The sequence below is a fragment of the Limanda limanda genome, chromosome 5 (genome assembly GCF_963576545.1).
Source record: "Limanda limanda chromosome 5, fLimLim1.1, whole genome shotgun sequence".
Classification (NCBI taxonomy): Eukaryota; Metazoa; Chordata; class Actinopteri; order Pleuronectiformes; family Pleuronectidae; genus Limanda; species Limanda limanda.
Window position 1 is genome coordinate 20,913,502 of NC_083640.1, and position 22,624 is coordinate 20,936,125.

Consider the following 22,624-nt stretch of genomic DNA (forward strand, 5'->3'; position numbering starts at 1 on the left):
TCAGTTTTACTTTCCTCAGTCCCTTAGAAAAACGTGAAAAAGAATAAATATATTTACATATTTACATCACACATTAGTTACAAAAGTATTATGATGACACAATAGTTTCTGTTTCATTAAAAATGCTTGTTTGCTTTGATTATTCATTTTGTTATTAAGGTTTCGTGTTTCGTGTTCATTATTATTATTATTCAGTGAAATGCAACCTTTGAATTCTGCATTGTTGGGGGTTTTGTTCATGTCTGTGAAACATCCTCTAGGCTATGAAAGATTAACTGTGTGTCATAATGTAAATGCAGAACCAACAACTACCGGGTTATTATTTAGAATAATCTGGCTCACTGTTGCAGAGATTGTGAGAGGCCGCCCAGGAAAGGTTTTAAAATGTGAACTTGTGTGTTTTGTTATACCCAGATGTTCCTTTCAAAAAAACCGGCGTGTTATCGTGCCAGCATGTTCCTTACTAGATCTAAATAGACTCTCACGTACTCGCCCAGTTCTGCTCCAATGACCTTGAACAACCACAAAGATACTCAATCAAGTATGTCGGTTACTCCTGTGTCCAGATGTGTATTTTCTTATAATTTCTTCACGGCTGTAGACTAACAGGAGTTGCATATAGCAAGTATTTATATTTCGTTATTTCATATTATAAAATTTAAGTTGTTTGGCAGTCATGTAAGAAAGTATAACAATTAATAATGTAGGATTGGCTGCTGGAGGTTTCCTCTTTTACAGTTGATTAAACTTATAGTATTTAGATGCTTTAAAGAAAAGCATCAATACCAAAGTGTAAAATGACACCGTTACAATTCAAAGATGCCACTCACGTAAAAGACTGTAAGTAAAATCATGAAAATACTTGAAATATCCATCATTATGAGATTTGATATAATTAGTTTATTATCACTCAGGTGTTGAGAAATGCAGGGATTTGGGGTCATAGCTGGTTTAAGTTGTCTCATCTTCACCGTTCGTCCAAAGGAAAAACTGCAAATGGTCATATTTGAGAAACTGGAACAACTAAACGTTCTTCATCGAGAACAATTATCAACATAGCTGATTCATTTCTATGGACTTTAATTTACTTATTTATTGAGTTGTGCTTATAGAGACTGTTATATATCGGAGATAGTGCACATTCTATCAATATAAATAAAAAGTCGGCTACAGTCCCTCTGAAAAGTGGAATAGAAAATTCAAAATGGCAAAAAAATAACATATTCAAGTGAAATATCTAAAAATGTGCATCCTACTTACTTCAGTCAATAACAATAAAAGTTTTCCGTGAAATCGGCGGGCAGAGAGGAGCGCGTGAAAGAAACTGAAACACGTCAGCAGCCATGTTGGATCTGACAATCAATGTGTGTCTACGGCTCAGCGGCCCCTGTCCCGGAGCCAAAATGGCGTCAGTGGCGCAGCTCGACGGCCGCTGGCGATGAGAAGAATCTCCTCGGACGAGGGGCGGGCTCTCGGGAGCGGTTTCCGGGTTTCCCTTCCTGGGCTGGGACGGCGGCGAGAGTCCAAAAAAAAAGAAAGAAGCAGCTCCCGTTGATTAGGAACAATCCCGCTGAGGTAAGACACTGTCCGCTGGTTCCTCCATGTTGTCCTGTGTGTGTTTGTGACGAAACCTCGGGGTTCAGGTGAAGCTGGAGGAGGAAGGTTCCCCCCGGAACCTCCGAGCTGGCAACAGGACACCAGGCGAGCTAACAACTGCTGCCTGCTAAAAGTTTGACATGTCAACTTTTCCAGAGCTGAGTTTCTCTCTCACTCCGTCCATTAAAAGACACGTTTTTATAGAGGAAATGGATGTTTTCTTTCGAGGGGGGAACTATGGCGCGTAACTGATGGTGATGGTGCAAATTTTAATGTCAGTGTCCCAGCCGTTGTGGTGGTTAAACTCAGTGACAGACAGACTGGGTGTGGTGGGTCAGATCCACAGGCCTCCACACACACGTTACACACACACACAGACACACACACAAAGTGGGACTGAAGCTCATTATTTTTACATGTCTGACACAGTTACACGAGTGAAGTCTCCTCCTCTTCTCATATTCACAGCCATGATCATAAATCCAGTACTTTTTAAACACTTAAAGAGATAGTTCACCCAAAAATTAGAATCTCACTCATTATCTACTCAGCCGATGGAGATGGAGGGTGAAGTGTTTGAGTCCATAAAACATTTTTGGAGTTTCAGGGGTAAACAAAACAACAATAAAATAAAAACATAAATGCCTCCATACCTTTATCCAAGTGTCCGTACGCCCCGGCATTCAAGTTTGACCTGAAACGACTTCTTTTACTCCATGTTTCAGCCAAAATGTCCTCTGATATCTTCCTGTGGAGCCACGTTCATGTGGATCGCAGAGGATATTTGGGCTGAAAACATGGTTTAAATGACGCTGTTTCAGGTCGAATTTAAGTGACGGGGTTTACGGAAACTTTGACACCACTGAAACATTATGGAGGCTTTTTATATGTTGTTGTTATTTTAGTTTGAAGAAGTGATCACCATTAACTTGTATTGGATTTGGCTGCAATGCTGTTTACCCCTGAAACTCCAAAAAGTGTTCTGTGGACTCAAACACTTCACCCAACCCTCCATCGGCATAGTAGTGAGTGAATTTTCATTTTGGGGTGAACTATCCCTTTAAGTTTCTGTTGCCTCATTGTCTCAGTTCATGTTCTCATCAGACTTCACTGGGCCTCCATATTCCCAAACCCGTTTCATGTCGAATCTGCACAAGAACACCCATTCCAAGCATGAACTTTCACGAATTTCCTGTTTAGTCCTCTCGTGAAACATTCCTGGCCTCTGGAATAACTTTCTATCATCGATCAGTTCCTGACCTTTGGTTGAGAGGCGTATTTGCGCGAAATGAACTTGATGTTTAGACAACTTCACAATAACATTGGCAAACAATAACGCATTTCAATGATGTGTCTGTGGCGGAGGGCCACCATTGAAGAATTATCATCCATCTTTGCTTGTGCTTAGTGAAAACGCACATATTTCACTTCCTTTCTCGCTGGGTTGTGAACATTATGGGCACCATGGTTGACTGCGTGAGCTGTAATCTCAGGCCGGCAGTTTCCCTTTTTATTACACAGATGAATTTGATATCAGAAGGACAACAGAAAGGCACCCGTGCCTCTGATCCAGCACCTTCACCCCTCTCTGACCTTTCCCCTTCCTGCGACCTCTTCCCACAAACACTGGCACGACACAGAAGCGCTGGGGAAGACATTTGTCTGACACTGTAAACTACAAGGGGATGTTTCCTCCCGTTTTTCACTGGGGTGTGAATGGAAAAACAAAACTTGATTCACGTCGACAAACCCAAGTGGACGTGCGCTATTGTGCCAAAGGCTTGATTGATTTTACACAGCAAGACATCTTTATTCACGGAACCATATGTGGAAAAAACGGAGGAAGAAAAGCACATTAAAAATTTACTTTGATCCCTCGTTTTATTGTGTTAACAGGAAAACGGTCTTTTTGAAAGTTGAGTTGTTTTCGCCCACTCCATGCTACAATCGGTCAAGTATATTGGGGCGAATAATTTTGGTTGTCAATGGGGCTAGTCTTCATTTTAGGAATGCAACTAACTCTTCTTTTCTTTAAAGCTGAAATTATTCAATTGGTGTTGATCAAATTTGAAATTTATCAACTTTGTGGATGACCAATTCGTTGTTTAAGTTATTTTGTTTTATTTAAAGTAAATTATCAATAATTTAATGAGATAAACTTCTAATTATCATACTTTTAAAGGTGTTACAATAAAGGGAATTCATAGTTTGGGTTTTTTACAACTAGGTGGACAAAAAAAGGACATTTGATTGATGCTACCTGGTGCGTGAGGATAGCGGATGGTGTTTTTTTTTTACAGTTTTCTGAATCAAATGACTTGTGCGATCTAACTATTGAGATCTTTGAGTTGTATCTCTACATTTAATTTTTTTATATTATTGAATCATGACTGATCAGCCTCGGGGTTGGATAATATGAACTTAGACTTGAGCAAATATAATTTTATTTTAAAAAGGTATTGAGAAAAAAAAATGCTAAGAGTAAAATCGTATAACTGTGTCTAGTTATGTATGATATACAACAAAGTAAATACATTAAAAATTAAAGTACATCATCACATTGATGCAAAAATTCTTCTGTTTCAATATTGCTGTAAATCAGTTCAGCTCACTCTTGCTAACTGATTTAAATTTCCCCACAATATAGATATATTTATACATGTGTATATACAGTATATATGCACATATATTTCTCGATTGGTTTGCAATAATTACCTTTTGACCAAACCTACACCTTTTACCTGACTTTTAGATTTAGTTTCACATTTAATCATTGAACTTTCTCCTCCTAAGGTCCATTGTACCAAACAGCAGCTGTGATAGAATAACAAATTGTTTCTATTCTATGTTTTTAAGTCATTTCCTTTCCTGTCCCCATTTTCATTAATGTTCCATCCTGTGCTTTAAACTCTGTGTGAGCTGGCTGCTTTCCTCCTGGTTGAAAGGCTTTTATATTCCGCCTATTGTGGCCTTTTCCCCCTCTCTATCGTCTCATAATTGTAAGTGTTTTTAAAAGCACGACTTTAACACCAGCATAATATATTTATTACTGTTGACTATTGCTACTACCTTTGGTCTCCAGGGGCGACATAATTACAGCCAACACCCCATATCAATGGGTATTGTTGTTTATGTCTGTGTATTCTACATGGGCCAAACATCACTTTTATAATGCTGAGTAGCTCCAGGGTCCCTGTTGCCATGATCACTTGCCAGTAAATTACCATAATTGTTGTGATGCCACTGAGTTCACACAATCTCCATGGTGTGAAATTATTGCTTCAGTGTTTCCACTAAGAACAGAAAGTTCCTAAACCACGGAGGGTTGGTGTTCGGACCCTCGACCCTGCCTGTCAGGAAGGTGAATAGTTCTGCTCGTACTGCTGCCCCCTTCGTGGCTTCACTCCAGCCAATAAATCAACTGTAAATGCCCGACATGCCAACAACTTTGGCTTTACTAAGGTGGCATTTTTCCCTTTTGGCTCAAACAGTTTAATCTCCCCCATGTCTGGCCTGTTGATAGACGTGTGTATGTGTGTGTAAGCAGCTCAGCAGCCTGGCCGATTAAATGGCCATTATTAAGTGAGTATTATTGAAGTGTGCCTCCCGCCTGTCTGTCCTGTTGTGTTGTCTTTGTGATATTACAACTGCGATATTTGAACGTTTTAATTAATCTGCTGCTGGACTAATGCTGCTTTCCCACAGAGCCCGTCAAAGAGTAGAAAGGTGTGTATGTGTGTGATACACACGGATAAGCTTGTGTGGGCAGCTACATTAACTTAGATGTTCATTAACAATGAAAACACATTTTTTGGCGTCTTTGTCGTGTTTCAGGGCTGAAACTAATGTAGTGGCTCAGAGGATGGAAACGCTGGTTGGTCAATCCATCACTTTGTTGCAGGTCGGACTTGTTTTACAGTTAAAAGTCTCAAAAAGGAAATCTATGAAAGGTGATACAGAGATTCATGCTCCCCAGAGGATGTATCCTGATGACTTTGATTTTCTCTATCATGACTGTAAAGTTGACATTTTAGATTTATCCCTACATAAGTTGAATGGATTGCCATGATATTCGGTCTATATATCAAAGTTCTCGTCAGAATACATTTTCATAACTTTGGCGCTCCTTGGACTTGTCACTCAGTTTCATCATCAGGTCAAACAAGTAGTGGAAGATGATGAACATGACAAACATTTTAGCCCCCAAACATAGCTTGACCCTAGACTCGAAGTCTTGTTTTCATTATTCATTTCATTATACACTTTTACAGATATATATTTCTACTTTTATATAAAAAAAATAATAATAATAATAATTTAAAACCACTATATATAATGATAATATTCCATTGGGTTATCCCTTCGGCTGGTGTCTCCCCTCGCTGTCCTGCTTGTGGCCGGTCCTGAATGTGGTCAGGGGTGAGGCACGTGTTCTCCCTCCTCCCCAGCTGAGCTGCTCTGTATAGGAAAGGCTTCAGGAACCAGAGGGATAAACAGCCATTGTTCCACTTGTGGGCTCGATGAAACTACCCTGTCAGTATGAGAGATCTCTGGCCTCTTTCATGTAGATACAGAGGGCCCCCCGACTACGGCCTAATGAATCTAACAGTGTGAAATGGTTCCCCAAATGAGCGAGGTCAGTTCGGGTTCCCATGCCGCCTGTTTTACCATTACGTAACCAGAGTGCATCTCTGTTTGGCAGCACACTGCAGCCTGCCTCTTTCTAATGCTTATCACACTCCACCTGTCAAGGGCCAGTGTGTTGGTGATAAAATGGAGCCTGTTCTTCCTGCTCAGTCATTATGTGGCTAATTTATCAAGCGAGCTTGTTGCTCTGTCGTCTGCTCAGGGTCGTAGATTTGGGCAGGAGCAGGGGTTACACTGGGCTGCGACAGTTTAAATGGTGTATAGGAACAAACCTGTTGCCCAGAGCTCTTAATCTCTGCTCCTTCCTTATGATAGTGTTGGAGAACAGTGTTGTCATCGGCCTGAATTAACGTGGACTCAATGTGCTTTTGCCGCTGACTGTATGGTTGAGAAGCATTATGATGTAAACAAAGAAACAATGTTAATTGGGTTGGTTTGGTTCTATTTTTATTAAATACTGTAATTTATTTTTTGCGATTTTACCCATTACTAATCTACTGTATGTGAAAGTTGTATGAAGTTCTCAAGTATTGGTGACAAGAATTTTCCTGCGGATTAAATGCCTATTTTTAAAGTAACCTTTTAAAGTGACCTCTTGAGAAATGATTTCATCAGGATTCCTGGAAGAAGTGATTTGCTGAAGCAGTTTTCTTTTCTTCTTCTAGGTGTTTTTACCAGTAAGCTCGTCAGACGTCCAGTAAACAGGAGCGATGTCTGAAAAGGGGAAGGTAAGTAAAAAAAATGAAATTGTATGAAGTAACTGAGAAAGTATGACACATCGACAGAGTGAACAAGAGGGTTCTGGTAAAGCCGTGGTGATTAAGTCTCATGGTACTTGTAATCTCATGCACACACACTTACACAGGCATCCAGGGAGGATATCCTGTATAAATGCTAGTGTTTCATAGCTTGGTTTTATTGCCTGTTTCAATTTCTCAATGATATGCATCATCATCAATCTCACTTCACCTGTACAAACACACTTTCCCTCATAAACTGATGGAAAATGTCAGGAGAGAGTTGGTTAGTAGATTTACTGAGTTAAGAACTCTGTGACAAATAGAAGATTATATTAAATTACATAAATACTGTCCCTGTTTTACTCAGTCAGTACTAGTTCCTGAAATTCATTTTTTATATCTTTTTATCTTCGGCAGTTCCAAGATGCATCAGGCTATGTAGGTTTTGCCAACCTTCCAAACCAAGTTCACAGAAAATCTGTGAAGAAAGGCTTTGAATTCACCCTAATGGTTGTAGGTGAGTGACCACTCGTTTCTTACAATAGAGACTTCAGCTAGAACTCTTTTGAGAATAGAGCTTTATTTGTCATTCTCTTTGGTTTTCAGGGGAGTCTGGTTTGGGAAAATCAACACTCATAAACAGCCTGTTTCTCACTGATCTCTACCCTGAACGCTTCATCCCTGGTGCCGCAGGTACACTCCCCAGTACACACACACACACATACATGAACGTGCACAAAAACACACACTGTAATAATACAGAAATGTCTGCTGCAATGTCTCCAGCAGAGCAGTGCTTCAAGAGGAATGCTGGGAATGCTTTAGTCTCAAAATATGACCCTGCCCTTCTTATGACTTGACTTAGATTAGGGCTTGTTCTGGCTTGAAAACAATTATCCGTGCCCCCCCGGGTCAGTATGTACAGATAAGAAAACATGTAGTCCTTTTAGATGACAAAACCTATATATATTTATATATTATATATTATTGTTACTATTCTATAGTTGTGTTGTGTTTTGGTTGTGTTGACTCCATTGGACAGTGGTTCATCTAATCATATTTTTACTTCCTTCCCTTTTCCTTGAGCAATTTCCCTGCAGTCATTAATAAAGTTAAGAGATTGTGATTATTATTGTTCTTGGGCTCCACAGAGAAGATTGAGAGGACGGTGCAGATTGAAGCATCGACCGTTGAGATTGAGGAGAGAGGAGTGAAGCTTCGTCTCACTGTGGTCGACACCCCTGGATACGGCGACGCCATCAACAGCCAGGACTGGTGTGTTTGTGTGCTGTGGGGGAGTGAGAAGTGATAATAACTTGGGACGTGCTTCCTGTCCAGTGTGGAGACTCATTCTTCTCTCTTGAACAACTCCCTTTCTTAAGTTTCTACTTAAAGTCCTTTTCCTACATCTTTTTTCTCTGCATGCTCTATGTTTCCTTCAACTGTGTGTGTGTCTGGTTGTATGTGTGTGTGTGTGTGTGTGTGTGTGTTTTTGTTTGCTTGTTTGGTATCCAGATGCTAGTGCTGTTAGTGTGACCTCCCCTATCCTGTATTTCCTGTGGATGGACCTGGTGTTGCTGTATTTTTAGAAGAGTAAATAACTGCAAAAGAGATGAAGTCACATTAATACAGTTGCTTCCTCTTTATTCTGTCTCAGCAAAATTGTCCATTGTTTTTTACATCTGGTACAACAGTGTTTTTGTGGTAGCTTTGTGTGACTAATGAGGCTTCTATCCATTTATCATCAGCTTCAAGACCATCATCCAGTACATTGACAATCAGTTTGAACGGTACCTCCATGACGAGAGCGGACTGAACCGAAGACACATTGTGGACAACAGGGTGCACTGCTGCTTCTACTTCATATCTCCATTTGGACACGGGTAAACAAACAAAGAAATCCACACACACACACACACACACACACACACACACATCAAATCTAACCCGGAGTTGATTTTTTTATTCTTCCCAGTTGAGTTTGTCAGATCTACAGCAGTACTTCCAAAATTATCTGAAATAAAAAGACTGGGAAATATATTTAAATCATTCACTTTGTGCTGTAGAATATATAACAATGATCACACCATGCCACCAAGCAGATGCCAACAAGGCAAAACCTCCTAACTTTTGATCAGTCAAAATAAGGTAGCTGTTACATCATTATTATTATTATTATTATTATTATTATTATTATTACAGGTCATTTAGCATGCAAGTAAAGCTGCTGTTTAGCAAATTAATTTCCGCTTATAATGAATTGAAGTGTGTTTATTGATGAACATATACATTTGACCTTTAAACCCCTGTCTCTAAGTTCTCTCTCAGTACATAATCCGATTGACCTCTCTGATGGTTTCTCGTTTGCTGTCTCTTCTTCTCTCCTTTTTTTTCCTTTCCCAGTCTGAAGCCGCTGGATGTGGAGTTCATGAAGGCCATCCACAGCAAAGTCAACATCGTTCCAGTCATCGCCAAGGCTGACACGCTGACACTGAGGGAGAGGGACCGCCTGAAGAGGAGGGTGAGTTGGATGTACACATGCACAGCTGTCCCCTTTTTCCTGGATACAGTATGCCATAATAAACGTTCCCGTAGATTTGACATTTAGGTTTGTTTTCATTCCATCTTCATCTCTATGGTTTAGCCATAAGAAAATGGAAAAGCCAAGTGTCTGCCTGTCTGCACGTGCACCTCCCTAGACTTCCTACTGTTCCTGACATGAGTATCCATGAATATGGAAACCAGACCAATCAGGAAGATCATGTTTATTCTCTGATAGCCAAAAATAAGAGTTACCATTAGTTGCATCATGTCCTAGGTCAGAAGTATGTGGGTGGTGTGTGCGGCTTAAGTTGCAATTCCTTTTTCATCTCAGCCGACTCCACTGTTTTTTAATTGGAAGTCAGACTGTCTCCCCACCTGCCCTTACATGCCCAGACCCCCCACTTGCCTCTCATTCAGCTCTCGGAGCCGGTGGTCTGGCCGGCTCGGGAAGTCTGTTTTGTTCAAAGCAGTCAACAGCCAGAATCGTTAAAATGGCCGATGCAGCATTTTAGCAAAATGAGGGGGTCACAGTTTAAGGTTTTAAAAACACACACGTTTCGTCTCGTTTCCAAAGATAACAGGATGTCACATTTGTCACAGTATCAAAAGCTGAGAGCTCAGTGAATACGTTTTAACCACCGTGAAGGGTGAAATTCCTCCTCTGCGCTGACCTTAAGAGGACCTACCAGTTTAATTGTACTCTGTAGTGTTGTTTTGTGTTTTGACCTTCCTCAAACCTTGTGTGAGTGTTCCTTTGGCACTTAAGATGAACAAAAACCATGTTTCCTGCCAGTGCTGACCCCCTCCCCAAACTACAGAAAACCCCCAAGCGTGTTGGCTGTTTGATCCAGCTGGCAGCGTGCGAGCAGGTCAGCTGTGTTGATTGGACTTTTGGCACAATTTTTGTTTAAATCTGACCATGTTTTGCTTTTCATTCAGTTAATTGTTGGACATCATATACTGTAAATGTGTAGCCAATAACAGCAGAGAGGGAAATTACTGTGTGGCAGCGGAAGATACTGCAGCTGTATCACTCTGATCTGACTCCTTTGCTGCCGAACTGTCCACAACCATATCTGTACAGCAGAGTTTATCACGTGCGCTGCTAAGTGTGCCCTTAACAGACATTTCCCAGTGTACACTAAGGAGCAATTAGCTGCTGACTCAAACAAAATCGACACACACACACGTACATTTTCCATAAAATTCTCTCCGGGAAGAAGACATTTTTATTTCTGAACTACATTTTGAATTTAGAAGTTCTGATGCATATTCAAAGACTTGTTTGAATTTAGTTTGACTGTATTTAATGAGTTCCTGGACAGACAATTATTGTCAGGAAATTCACAGGGTTAATTGAGCAATCGGCCCCCACATTTAGGAATGGCCGTGTCCCCTCAGGAGTGTATGTTATTTCTGCAATTGCTGTCACATTCTTGGCACACAAAACTTTTATCTTCATCTCAATTTGTTAAAATAAGTATCCTGCAATGGAGCCTCTGTGGAGATTAACATGTCTGTCAGTGTATTTCAAATACCATACAATTTATTTATGGATATTCTTAGTTTTTAACAGTAATCTAGTACAGATAGGAGAGAAACCTTTTATATACGTGTGTCCCTATTATAAAGGATACAGCACTTGTTTATTACAGTTGAACAGAAAGTTCACATAGGGACACATTCACAACCTCAAAGCATCTTCATTGTAAACAGGTTTCTCCTGATGTATTGACTCACTATATTATGTCTTACTCTGAGAGTTCACACTAAAAATGTGGTGTGACATTAAAATATTGACTTTACTTTTCAGGTATATTCAGAGTTGATTTATCTCAGTTATTTACTTTTGCATATAATCCCCATTCGTCTTTCTAAGTGTCTCTCAGGAGAACAAATGTATCTGTCCTTAGTATTCGTTGGTTCGATCAGATTAGCTGAAGTGGCTCTTAGGTGTACGTGCCTGATTCCTGCCATTCAGTCTCGTACAGTGCACTGAGGCACCAGGCCTTCCTTTGAGGTCAGAGCAGCCAAGAACCTGCCAGAAAGCATGATTGATATCCCCCTGTGTTTCTCCCATAGTATTCAACAGTTTTTTTTTTGTAGGTTGCTTTCTCACCGTTTTAAGCCATTTGTCGCCCAGTAAACAGGTCCCCCTTCCTCTCAGAGCTCGTCCAGTGTTTTGTCTTATTATTTAGGGGGAACAGCTTTTACAGAACAATAAAAGTTTCCTGCAAAGTGTGAAGGCTGCTCTCCTAACTAGATAGAACCTGCTGTCCCGTACGGCTCAGGCTCTACAGGACACCGTTCAGCCTTCATCCCCTTAGTTCTTCTTTCTTTCTCCCCCAGACCTTCCTCTGCTGGCAGCGCCTCACTCAGCTACCTCTTACTTTCTTCCTCTGCCTCTTAGTGTCCTCTTTTTTAATTTTCTCTAATGCCAATTTCCTTCACCGGGGTCTCTGTAGTCACCGGCTCATTAAATGCCCCGAGGAGGGTATATTGAAGGGCTGATCCTCTCAGTCTGGGACCTTTCAGTCATATCCTGTGTGAGGCTTTAGTCTCAAATTGCTTTAGATTTGTGTTTTGTATCTCAGTTTGAACAGAGATGACAATATGCAGCTGGTTTATACTAGAATCCCAATGGAAGCAGGTAAAAATGATTGCTGTTTTCTGAACTAAATAGTTGTTTATTCAAGTTATTCTGTAACTAAAACAATCCAATCAAATCCCATCTTTTGGTTTGTGTTAACTTTCAGATGTGAGATTTCTTTACTAAAACTTAGTTAAATGTTTCTCATGCTGGTGTAATGCATCAATAACAAATAGCCACAGCCTAGAGGTGAGAAAAAGCATCTTTAAACATCTGAAACTCTGCTGTGTGGTTTTTTAAATGATCAGCAGTAGAAAAGCTGCATTTAAAGCAGTGAAATACACCTTAGTTTGGATGAAAAGTTTGCAGGCTGTTCTTTTAAGCCAGAGGTCAGTAAGGGCTGGAGAACCCAGCTCCTCCTCTGTTCTCGCAGCAGACAATAGTCCAGACCCTTTTCTTCCCTCCACTCCCTTCTGGGTCCGTCTGAACCTCCTCCCCACATCTCTCATTGCTTCCCTCATCTTCTGAATCTCTTCTCCCTTCTTCTGTTTTCTTTCCGCATCCATCTCTGCTCACCGTCTCCCATCCACAGCCCCATACGTCCCCCTATGTTTGTCTCCTCAGCGGCCATATTTCACCCCTGGCCGAGGCCCTGTCCTGTTTTCCCCTCATTGTCTGACTGGCTGTTGTCTCCCCCAGTCGCTCCACCACATTCCCGCTGTGTGAACCAGCTGTCTACGACCCCACTGGGACACATTATCCGTGGACTGGACTGCTCGTACTGGCCAGTATTGTCACCAGGGTTTCTTAAATGGAATTAACAGAAAGCGAAGCAGTTTTAACAAGGAGGGTAAACAGAGGGTAAAAGTCTATGGTGGGATCTGTTGGGCAAGGACAGGAAATGATAAGGCAGGTAGAGGCGACTGATTAATGATATGTGAGCTTGAGATTCATTTTTTTCTTTGTACATGTCTCCACTGGTGCCCCATGAGTAAAGGTGTTGAACGTCATTACCTCCGTCTCCCTCACTGCTCCTGTGTGTGTGTTTGTGTGTAACGTATACGAGTCCCTGGTCGGCCTGTGCTCTTCCTGCCTGTGTTTCAAACACGCGGACATATTTATTTTTCTGCCCTCCAGCAGTCATTGTGCCAGGCCATGCTCCACGTCTCTGCAGATTTTAAAACAACAAATATGCATTTTTTGCCTCATAGAACCAGCAGCTCTATTACACACAATCCCACTCCCACTACACTGTGAAAACAGGGGGGGGGGGGGTCCTTGTATGGAGACCAACCTGTAGCTATGGTTTCTGGACTTTTGCCTCGCTGCTAATGAGTCACTTTTAGCTGCTGGGTTTACTGTGAGACCCTTTTGATTGCCAGCTCAAGTCACAGAACGTGGTGTGTGTGGATGAAAAAAATCTTAAACTCGCACTGTCCCCTTCTAAATCGTACTTAAACACAAGATTACATGAATGGCTCGATTGTTCCTCTCCATGCTTTTTGATCAGAGGGAGAGGTGGGTGGTCTTAACTGTTCTAATACTTAGCCGAGACAATAGCAGTGTGGGTGTGTGTGCGTATGTGCCTGCGAGTGTGTTGATCACCGTTACTCATATGATGCCTTCTCGTTGCTATGGTTGTGGGACTTCCTCTGCTGTTCCAGTCAGGATCGTCCACTGGCAGATAGGCCTGGAATTCCTGTACGTGCATCCACGTATCTTTAATCCTCTAAACAGAAAATGATTGTTTTTCCCTGTGCCGCTTATGGGTATTGGTTCTTTTAGTAGAAGATTGGATCTGAGCAGCCAGAGGGAGTCGCTCTGTAGACTCTGTGGACGTCACAGTGGCTGAAAATGCCAGCATGTTTTTGACCTCTCCATTGTCCTGAAGCAACAAAACTCTGCACACTCAAGCATATGAGAGTGTGTGTGAGTGTGTGTGTGTGTGTTCGATTGTGTAGGAGGTGTAAATCCCTCCAACCCCTTTACATTAGGTGTTGCTGGTGCTCTCTGACCACCTCAGACCCCCTGCAGGCAGGAGTTAGTTGAAAATGGGAGAAGCAAGAGAGAAGCATTTATTTTCATGTGTCTTATCATTAGCACTTAATTTTTGTATTTATTTCGATTTTTAATTTAATTATTTTTCCAGATTTTAAATCTTTCTATTCGTCTTTCTGTAATCTTGTAATTGAGTTAATTGAAGTCTCTATAGAGCAACAGACAGCTCAAAAACCCTGAGAGTAAATTTATTTGTTGGCACACGCCTGGTTTAATACTCTCTTTTAATCATTGCATTTAAATGTTTTGTTGATAGAAGATGGTGGAGCAACTTTCCAATTGTTTCACACTGGCTTGGAGACACAGTTTGACCTACAGGAATCTCATAAAAGGACAGAGAGCGCTCAGGAAAAAGGACTTAATGCTCACCGTTGTCCATTTTCCTTTAATAATAAACTCTGCCGTCTTGGAAAAAGAGGGCCCCTGCCCCTGAAGGTGTTTTCTCAGTATGGAACCAGGTTTTAAAACTGACTAAAAGCTAATCAGAATTACTACTTCTAATTGCAGCGATGCACCTTTTCAGTCCCCTGGCCGCTCTGCAGAGGCTGGCAGGCAGCAGTGAGGTTACATAAACGTTACGTAAAACTGCCGCTGCTCTGGTCCCCCTGTGTCTCCCTGTGTCTCCCTGTGTCTCCCTGTGTCCCTCTGTGTCCCTCTGGTCTCCCTGCGTCCCCCTGCGTCCCCCTGTGTCCCCCTGCGACCCCCTACATCCCTGCTCTTCCCAATCAGAGTTGATTAGGGAACAGTTGGATTGTCTTGTTTTGTAGATTGTTTTTTTTCTCTCTCACTCTCCATTGTTGATTTCCTATGACTGTTCTGGTTCATGTTTCTACTTCCAACTATTGTTCGCGGTCACAGTTTTGGTCAGCTCTGTCCTCAGCTGTCACTGTGTAATTGCGACTGTGTGTTTGTGTGTTTGTGCACGTGTTCACCACAATCCCCTCCTTTTGTCCCTATGCTTTTTTCTTGGGCGGCTATTTGTTTTCTTGCGATGTTGTTTGTCCAAAATTAATTTCTCGGTGCTTAGCAGGTGTTTGAGTCATTCATATTTTTGTGGGTTCGCTTGTGAGAACGGAACAAATCCTGAAAATATTATTCGCTCTGCAGGTTGACGAGGTGAAATGGTTGATCCCTGTAATGATGGGTTTGCAGCCCGCTACATTGTGATTTGAGGTTATGGTGCAACTGTAGAGAAAATCTGCTGAGCCGTGTCCCCCATGACCTCACCATCTGTAATTAGATCTATGTATAGAACCACATGTATGCTATATTTGGACTGCACATAACCAACAGGGTATGTTTAATACAGCTATTCCTGGAAAAGAATCAGTCCGACTTTTCACTGGAACCACACGTCTGACATGATTCACCTGATCTCACTCCTGACCCATTTTCTAACTGGACAGCGTCAGCCTCCGTCCCCCCCTCACACTCACCGTAACTGGCCAACATGACGAAACATTTCCACAAACAACGTTTCGAACCAAACGATGTGAGCCAGAAACATAAGCCGATAAATCGCGGGCTTCCTTTTCTAATTAATACTGAGGCCGAGTGTTGTGTGGCATTGTTTGTCCGCCGCCCTGACAGCCCTGAGTGGACCCAGCATGGCCAAGCATAACAGCACAGGGAGGGGCGGGGGCAGGGGGGGAGGTATTATAGCCCGACAGGATGATCATAAAGTCAAAATGGCTCCCACTGCCAGCATCTCTGTGCCAACAAAAACACACAACTACAAGGAGGAGGAGAGGCCGGTGTTACATTAGGGATACGAGGCTTACATTGTGTACAGTAAATCAGAAGGAGACAACAGGGATTTGAAGCAGGCAGTGATTTTGACATGGGATGATCCCTGAGAGGTCCTGATTATAGGTGTCAGGCCGTACTAAGCACACGTTACCGAACGGAGTACTTCAGGTAAACAGCCATTTTGAAGCTTTTGGCTTAGTTAGGTCTGGAAACAGATGATGGCAGGGAGACTCATATCTGTGCAATGACCAGAGGATGTTTCTGGATGTTTAATACTAATGTGAAATATGTTACTGCTCTCTCAGTTACCTACGCTGACAAGGTTATATTTTCAAACTTGTCCGGTTTTCTTTTGATTGTTGGCTCAATTGTTTGTCAGCAGATCTACTCAAAAACAACTTAACAGATTTATACACAACTTGGTGTAAGTATGGGACAAACAACAAATAAAGTAAAAATGGGGGGTTCCAGGATTACTTTGGTGAGAGGTGTTTTTTAATATTTTCATCGAAAACCCATTGAACAAGTCATGAGTACATTTTCAAAGATATTTTTTGTGGTTTCACCTTTATTGATAGGTCAGTGAAAGTGTGTAATGCGGAGATAAAGTGGGAAATCAAAGGGCCAGGTCGGAGCCGAACCTGCAGCCGCGCAGGAGGACACAGGCCTCAGTATCCAGGGCGTCCACAATACAATCCTAATGAGAGACAATCAGGCTCATTAAGAGATCTGACATGTATGAGTCTGGACAATTTTGGGGCTTCATCAAATCGAAGGGGACTTTGGGCCTTCGCTGTGGTATCCGCTCTGCTGAGGGCCAATCCAGTTAGTTGTTCATTTAACTGATTTATCAGTGGCCTTCCGTTTAGGTTTTTCCTGTTTCACTGCATTTTATCTGAATTTATCTGTCTTATCTTCATGTGCGACTGGTTTTGTTGTTTGTTTAGTTTTTTCCTGCCATTGTATCTCATGTGTTTACTTTCATACAACTTCCCAAAATTCTCTGTGCTCTGCCCCGCCACAGTGATGTTTATCCAGCCCCCATGTTAGAGGGATCTATAAATTGTGTTTGAGCAAAAGAAGGAAAAAGAGGGTCTGGTCTTATGTCACGCTCTCCTGTTAGTCCTGCGAAGCCTGTTTGTTTTTAGACCTGCCCCACAACAATACCCGACTCTCCACGGCAGACACACTATCTCACACACACTTCGCACAGAGCTCACTGAGAAAACAAGCAGGAGCCATAACAAGGGCTCAAACAGGAGCTGCGCTCGGTAGGAAAACCTGCGCTCACTTCCCAGGCTCCTGGCTGACTCAACACTGTCCACAGTACATGAAAGTCCCCAAAAAGTCAGGAAATCAACATTTGACATTTTTGGGCTGCGTTACACAAGACTGCATTGTGGATCTAAAAAGTCTGCTCTGGAGAACACAAAAGAAAAATGCAGCTTTGATGTTTAGAATAATAAATACTGACATCTGTCCCTGAGGGTCGGAGCAAAGAAAGCTCCTTTGTTTGAACTTGTTTCTTCACCGGTCGGCCTGCGAGGGAAGCAGGGTGAGAACTCTGCTTCTGACTGTTTTAGAACTATTTCAGAACATACACACACACACCTACACACACACACACACACACACACACACACACACTCACACACAGGCCGTTATTATTTTTCACCTGTCTAACCTTCTCTGTCTCACCCCTCTTTCCTCCGTGGGGTGCTTTAATTAAACGTGTTGCTGCAACAACAGGTACTCACTCACACCCTGCCATTAGTCTGTTGGGCCATCTTACTTTCTGTTTATGGGTCAGAGCGGCAGCTGTCATTTTGTGCGTATGACACAGGTTAGCGAATGCACCCATTTTACGAATATAGACAGTATTTAGATAAATTACCCACATCTCTGATATGCTGGAATTAAAGCAGATGCACATAGTGGATAGAGAACTTTATGAACACGGAATACAGAGGGCCGCATGATAGATGTTAGAGCGCACGCCACATGCTCGTACCACAGGTCCCTGGTTTGATTCCCAGCCGGCCAGAACACTTACTGCATGTATACATTTCCTGTCTCTTCACTCTTCAGAATTAAAAGTAACAAACAGAGACATTTATAAAAAAGATTTTTAGGATCAAAATACCCTGTAGTGGTGAGTTACAGTGACGATGGTTTACTGATCGTTTGTCTCTAGACTGTTGGAGTCTGGACTGAGAACAGGTTTCAGGACTCAAGTCTTCCTTGTTCAGTGGTACATGTCATGGAGTCTGTGATGAGGTCACAACACCGCCTCCATTACCCTTTATGTCTCTCTTCTTTTCATTTCTTAGATCCTGGATGAGATCGCCGAGCACGGGATCAGAATCTATCAGCTGCCTGACGCAGACTCAGATGAGGACGAGGAGTTCAAGGAGCAGACAAGAGTCCTGAAGGTGAGGGAGGGGCTATGTCAGCTGTGTGGGCGACATCTTTTCTGATGAAGTGATGGATGTCATTCTCTCCCCATTCATCCTTTCTTCCTCTCTGACACCTTACTTTCTCTCTGTATGTGTTTCTGTCTGACCTTCTCTGACCCCTTTGTTTTCCACATCTCTTTCCATCTGACTTTGTTTCTCACTGGGATCCTTTGACTTTTATCTTCCTTCCCCAGGCGAGCGTTCCCTTTGCTGTGATCGGCTCCAATCAGCTGATTGAGGTGAAGGGGAAGAAGATCCGTGGTCGTCTCTATCCCTGGGGAGTGGTTGAAGTGGAGAACCCTGAGCACAATGACTTCCTCAAACTACGCACCATGCTTGTGTGAGTAACCCCTCAGTAATAAAACTGCTTCAGCAAAAGGGTAATCTGAACGTCTTGCTCATTAAACTGATAGAAACAGCTCTATACTGCCTTCTAGTGTGTGAGGATGGGATTGCGTGTCTGTGTGTTGCAGGACCCACATGCAGGACCTGCAGGAGGTGACTCAGGATCTGCACTACGAGAACTTCCGCTCCGAGAGGCTGAAGAGAACGGGCAGGTGAGATGTGAATCTATATCAGGGAAACAGCAGATGATCTGGTCACAATTTTTAGCAAATTTAATAATATTTCATGTGCTTTCGTGCAGGGCTGCGGATGAGGAGGTGATGGATAAGGACCAGATCCTGCTACAGAAAGAGGCCGAGGTAAGAACTCCCACACGCCTCATCTCAATTTTGTAAAAGCTGCAAAAACTGAGGTTTAAAACATATAAAATTAAAGGTTGGGATTTTTTAAGCTTGGTATTATTGAGCTTCTCACTTGCCCTAAGCATGTGAAAGGAGTTATTGGTCCCTAAAATTAATACTCCATATACCAGGTGCTCCCTTCTTAACTTCTCAACACTACTGTAGGAAATGAGAAATGTCCAGTTCTTCAATTGTTCTGTGCAAAACCAAAAACCACTCACATCTCTGACGATAGGTTCCCAATTCATGCAAGAGGCACTGTAATTATTTTAAGTAATTTTTTTCTGGCATTTTGCCTTATTATGATGGCAACAGTGGATGGAAACAGGGAAAGAAAGGGACGTAGACTGGGGATGAAATGGCAGTGTTCCTACCTGTGCTGGACTTGACCTGGCTGCTGTTTTAACAACTCCGTCTTACAAGAGAGTACATGCTTAACAGAGTGACCTAAAATGACCCGTGTGCATTTCTCTCTGGAGCCACAAGATGGCAGTAGACATCATAGAGAGCAACTTTAGTGTTTATTATTAGTTTGACCTGTGATGGTTTTCAAATATAAAAGCTTCCTGTTCAGTTAAATCCTGTTAAGTCTGTCTTATGTAAATTATATGCAAAGTTATGAAAATATAAATGAATATTAATCAATATATAAATATCATATAAATAAGTCAGACTTGATTTAATATGACTTTATTAGCGCTGAGTTGACTTTATGAACCTGATTAATCCTGATTGTTTTTGTATTCTGAGAGATCTTCTGTTTATTAGAGACATGAAACAAGTCTATTCCCAGCAGAGGAATTTTCCCTGGAACGATCGGCCCACTTCTGTATTTTCACCACATATAAAGTTTACTGAGCTGTTTCCAGCTGGTTCAAGTTCTCATTACTCATCAGCCATTAAGGGCAAACAAAACACTGAACAAAGATCTAAACACGGAACCTTGTTTTTCTTCTTTCTTGCAGCTGAGACGCATGCAGGAGATGATCACTCAGATGCAGGCGCAGATGAAGATGAACGAGTGAAAAGATCGATAGGAGCAGAGAAGAAAGCACAGTGATCTTAATAAACACACACACAAACACACACACACACTCGGTTCTCCTCTGAATCCATCACTGCCTGTGGCCCCCTGCCGACCCACCAGGAGCCCACGATCACATCATCTTCATCTGCACGCCCAATCATCGTCATCATCATCATCTTCCATCCAAACATCCATCAAGGGTTCACAAGCTCACAGTATTTTTTTCTATTTGTAATTTGTTCTCAAAAACCCAAGACTCACTTTTCAAAAGTACGACCTCGATAATATTTGATTACTTGACAACATTGACATTTATTCATCATTTAATTTTGTATTAATCGTGATCCACCGAGCTGCCAGGGACAACAGACTGTTAACAAACATATTTGCAATAATCCTGCATTTTGTTCACGTCGACGTCGACATTTTCCAATTATTTTGTTTTCACTATAAGACTAGTTTGAATTTTTTTTTTTACTTAACAGTGAAAAAACTGTCTACTTATAATGCTTTCTATTGGCTTGGGAGTCTCTGAGAATCATCTTCATCTTTGAACGGTTTCAAACTTTGCGAACGTGTTGGCTTCAGTCTCACAACCCGAGGCCTTTAAATATCACCACAGTGAAATGTAAGCGTGGTTGTGAACGAGGTGAACTGTCCATGTTGAGAACGAGGAATCCTCTAGTGTCCGGGTTTCTGGGCAGAATATTTGCCTGTAGTTGCCTTAGAATGGAAACCTTTATTTTTTTAGATACATTCAATTTGAGGTGAATGTTTGTCTTTTAGTTTGAAAAGCTGTTAAACTAATTTACACTCCGTTACACAGAGAAACCAGCATTCTGTAGGAACGTGCATAATTAAATTAAAGGGCCATGTTGTTAATATCTTTTTTATTTATCAACAGCTGCATGATCTTAACGCCGGTGCCAAACCACAGACTTAAAACTAATCAAACAAGTCCAGTGGTTTATTGTGTATTTGCTTTAGTAACATTTGTACGCTACTTGTGCAGTTCTTAATCATACTGTGTGTAGCTTCTCCCATTTAAATATCCACTACTATAATATGTAACTGCTCTTTGTGTAGACTCCCTCCAGCCTTCTGACGTTCCACCAGCATGATTTTGTTTCTGTCTTTTGCTCTGATGCATATCTGTCTGTTGTACTCGCGTAGACAAAACACTATTATAATTTTTTCCTAATCAAATGTCAGTAAAGTCTTGTTTTTTTAAATGTCAACATTTTTTACATTTCACTCTGAAATAAAAATGTGTTTAGAGAAAAAAAGCTTCAGGTACTGTCAGTTATTTTATTTTTATCAGGTGCGTCTGATAGAAAGAAACAAAGATCAAATCTTCCTTGTTGTCCCCTTCACAGAATCTAAATATTTGAGTTTAGCACTTATTATTTGTTTTTTATTAATAAATTCTATGTTTAATCTACAATAGAAAATGGATCAGTATCTTCAATGCAGTAAATGGTACATAGTGACTTGTGGTTCATTTACTTCAGCTCATCAGAAGTGTGAGCACATTTGTTTCTGTTGTTTTCATCTTGACATTTAAAGATAAATATTTATCAATTAGCTGTTTACATGTATTTCTGTGGGAAAGATTTTTACTGTGTAAACTTGAAACTTGGCGAGAGCAGCACAATTCAAATGAAGAGCAATTCAAGAGGTTTTATTCATGTTCTCTCGTGTTGAGCAGCTGAAATCACCACAATATCATCTCAGCATCAGGGTTTTATTACAAAGCTTTTTCAAAAAGCAACAACTACTATTAGAGAACCTCCGTAAATTCTGTGATCTGCTCTTTACTGTAACAACACCATGGTTGATGACATCATACCGAGGCTCCACGCCACTAACTTTCTACCGGAATCACAGTTTGACATGTTTGCTTTAAGTCAAAACATGTAACTTTTATGTGCCTGGACTGATTTACTATTACAGTTTGCACTTTGCTTATAATTTTGATGCTAAAACAGTGGTTAGGTGTCCTGTGATTTTTGGGCGGGGCGCACAGTTCCTTGAAACGCTGCACAGGCTTTGTGGAAAACCTAGAAAAGTAGAAACCCGACAAAACAACTCAGTAGAGCGCATACCTCTGCACAAAAGTCCCCTTAAATTCAACCCGACTGCACCTAAATGCACCCACTCGTTGATAGCAGTCCCCTGAATGTGCTTTGGTAAAAAGTTCCCTGACCCACATCCACCGAGTTGTGTGATAATCCTTCCTGTAGTTTTTGCGTCATCTTGTGTACAAACAAACACACAAACCCACACAGGAAGGGGCAAAGGGAAACTTGAGCAGGATAAAGCTCAGTGGTGAATGTTTGTGTCATAATCCAACAGATTTATTAGTAGAATCAGATGATTTTAAATCGAATATGTGATTGATGTTCATACTTTGGGATTTGGGACAAACCTCTGTCCTTCCCCACGTCCATCCAACCCTTGGATAATAAGAT

The 22,624-nt window shown here is 41.5% G+C and overlaps 1 protein-coding gene across 1 annotated transcript; it reads left to right on the top strand.

The window, feature by feature from the left end:
* Positions 1–1,487: 1,487 nt before the first annotated feature.
* Positions 1,488–21,439, top strand: zgc:63587 (uncharacterized protein LOC393431 homolog). Its single transcript, XM_061070829.1, has 12 exons — positions 1,488–1,575; positions 6,909–6,971; positions 7,401–7,500; positions 7,590–7,676; positions 8,135–8,258; positions 8,732–8,866; positions 9,387–9,504; positions 18,255–18,356; positions 18,575–18,720; positions 18,854–18,937; positions 19,027–19,084; positions 20,092–21,439. The coding sequence occupies exons 2-12, from the start codon at positions 6,954–6,956 to the stop codon at positions 20,149–20,151; spliced, it is 1,032 nt and encodes a 343-aa protein (XP_060926812.1). The 5' UTR covers positions 1,488–1,575; positions 6,909–6,953; the 3' UTR covers positions 20,152–21,439.
* The last annotated feature ends 1,185 nt before the right edge of the window (positions 21,440–22,624 follow it).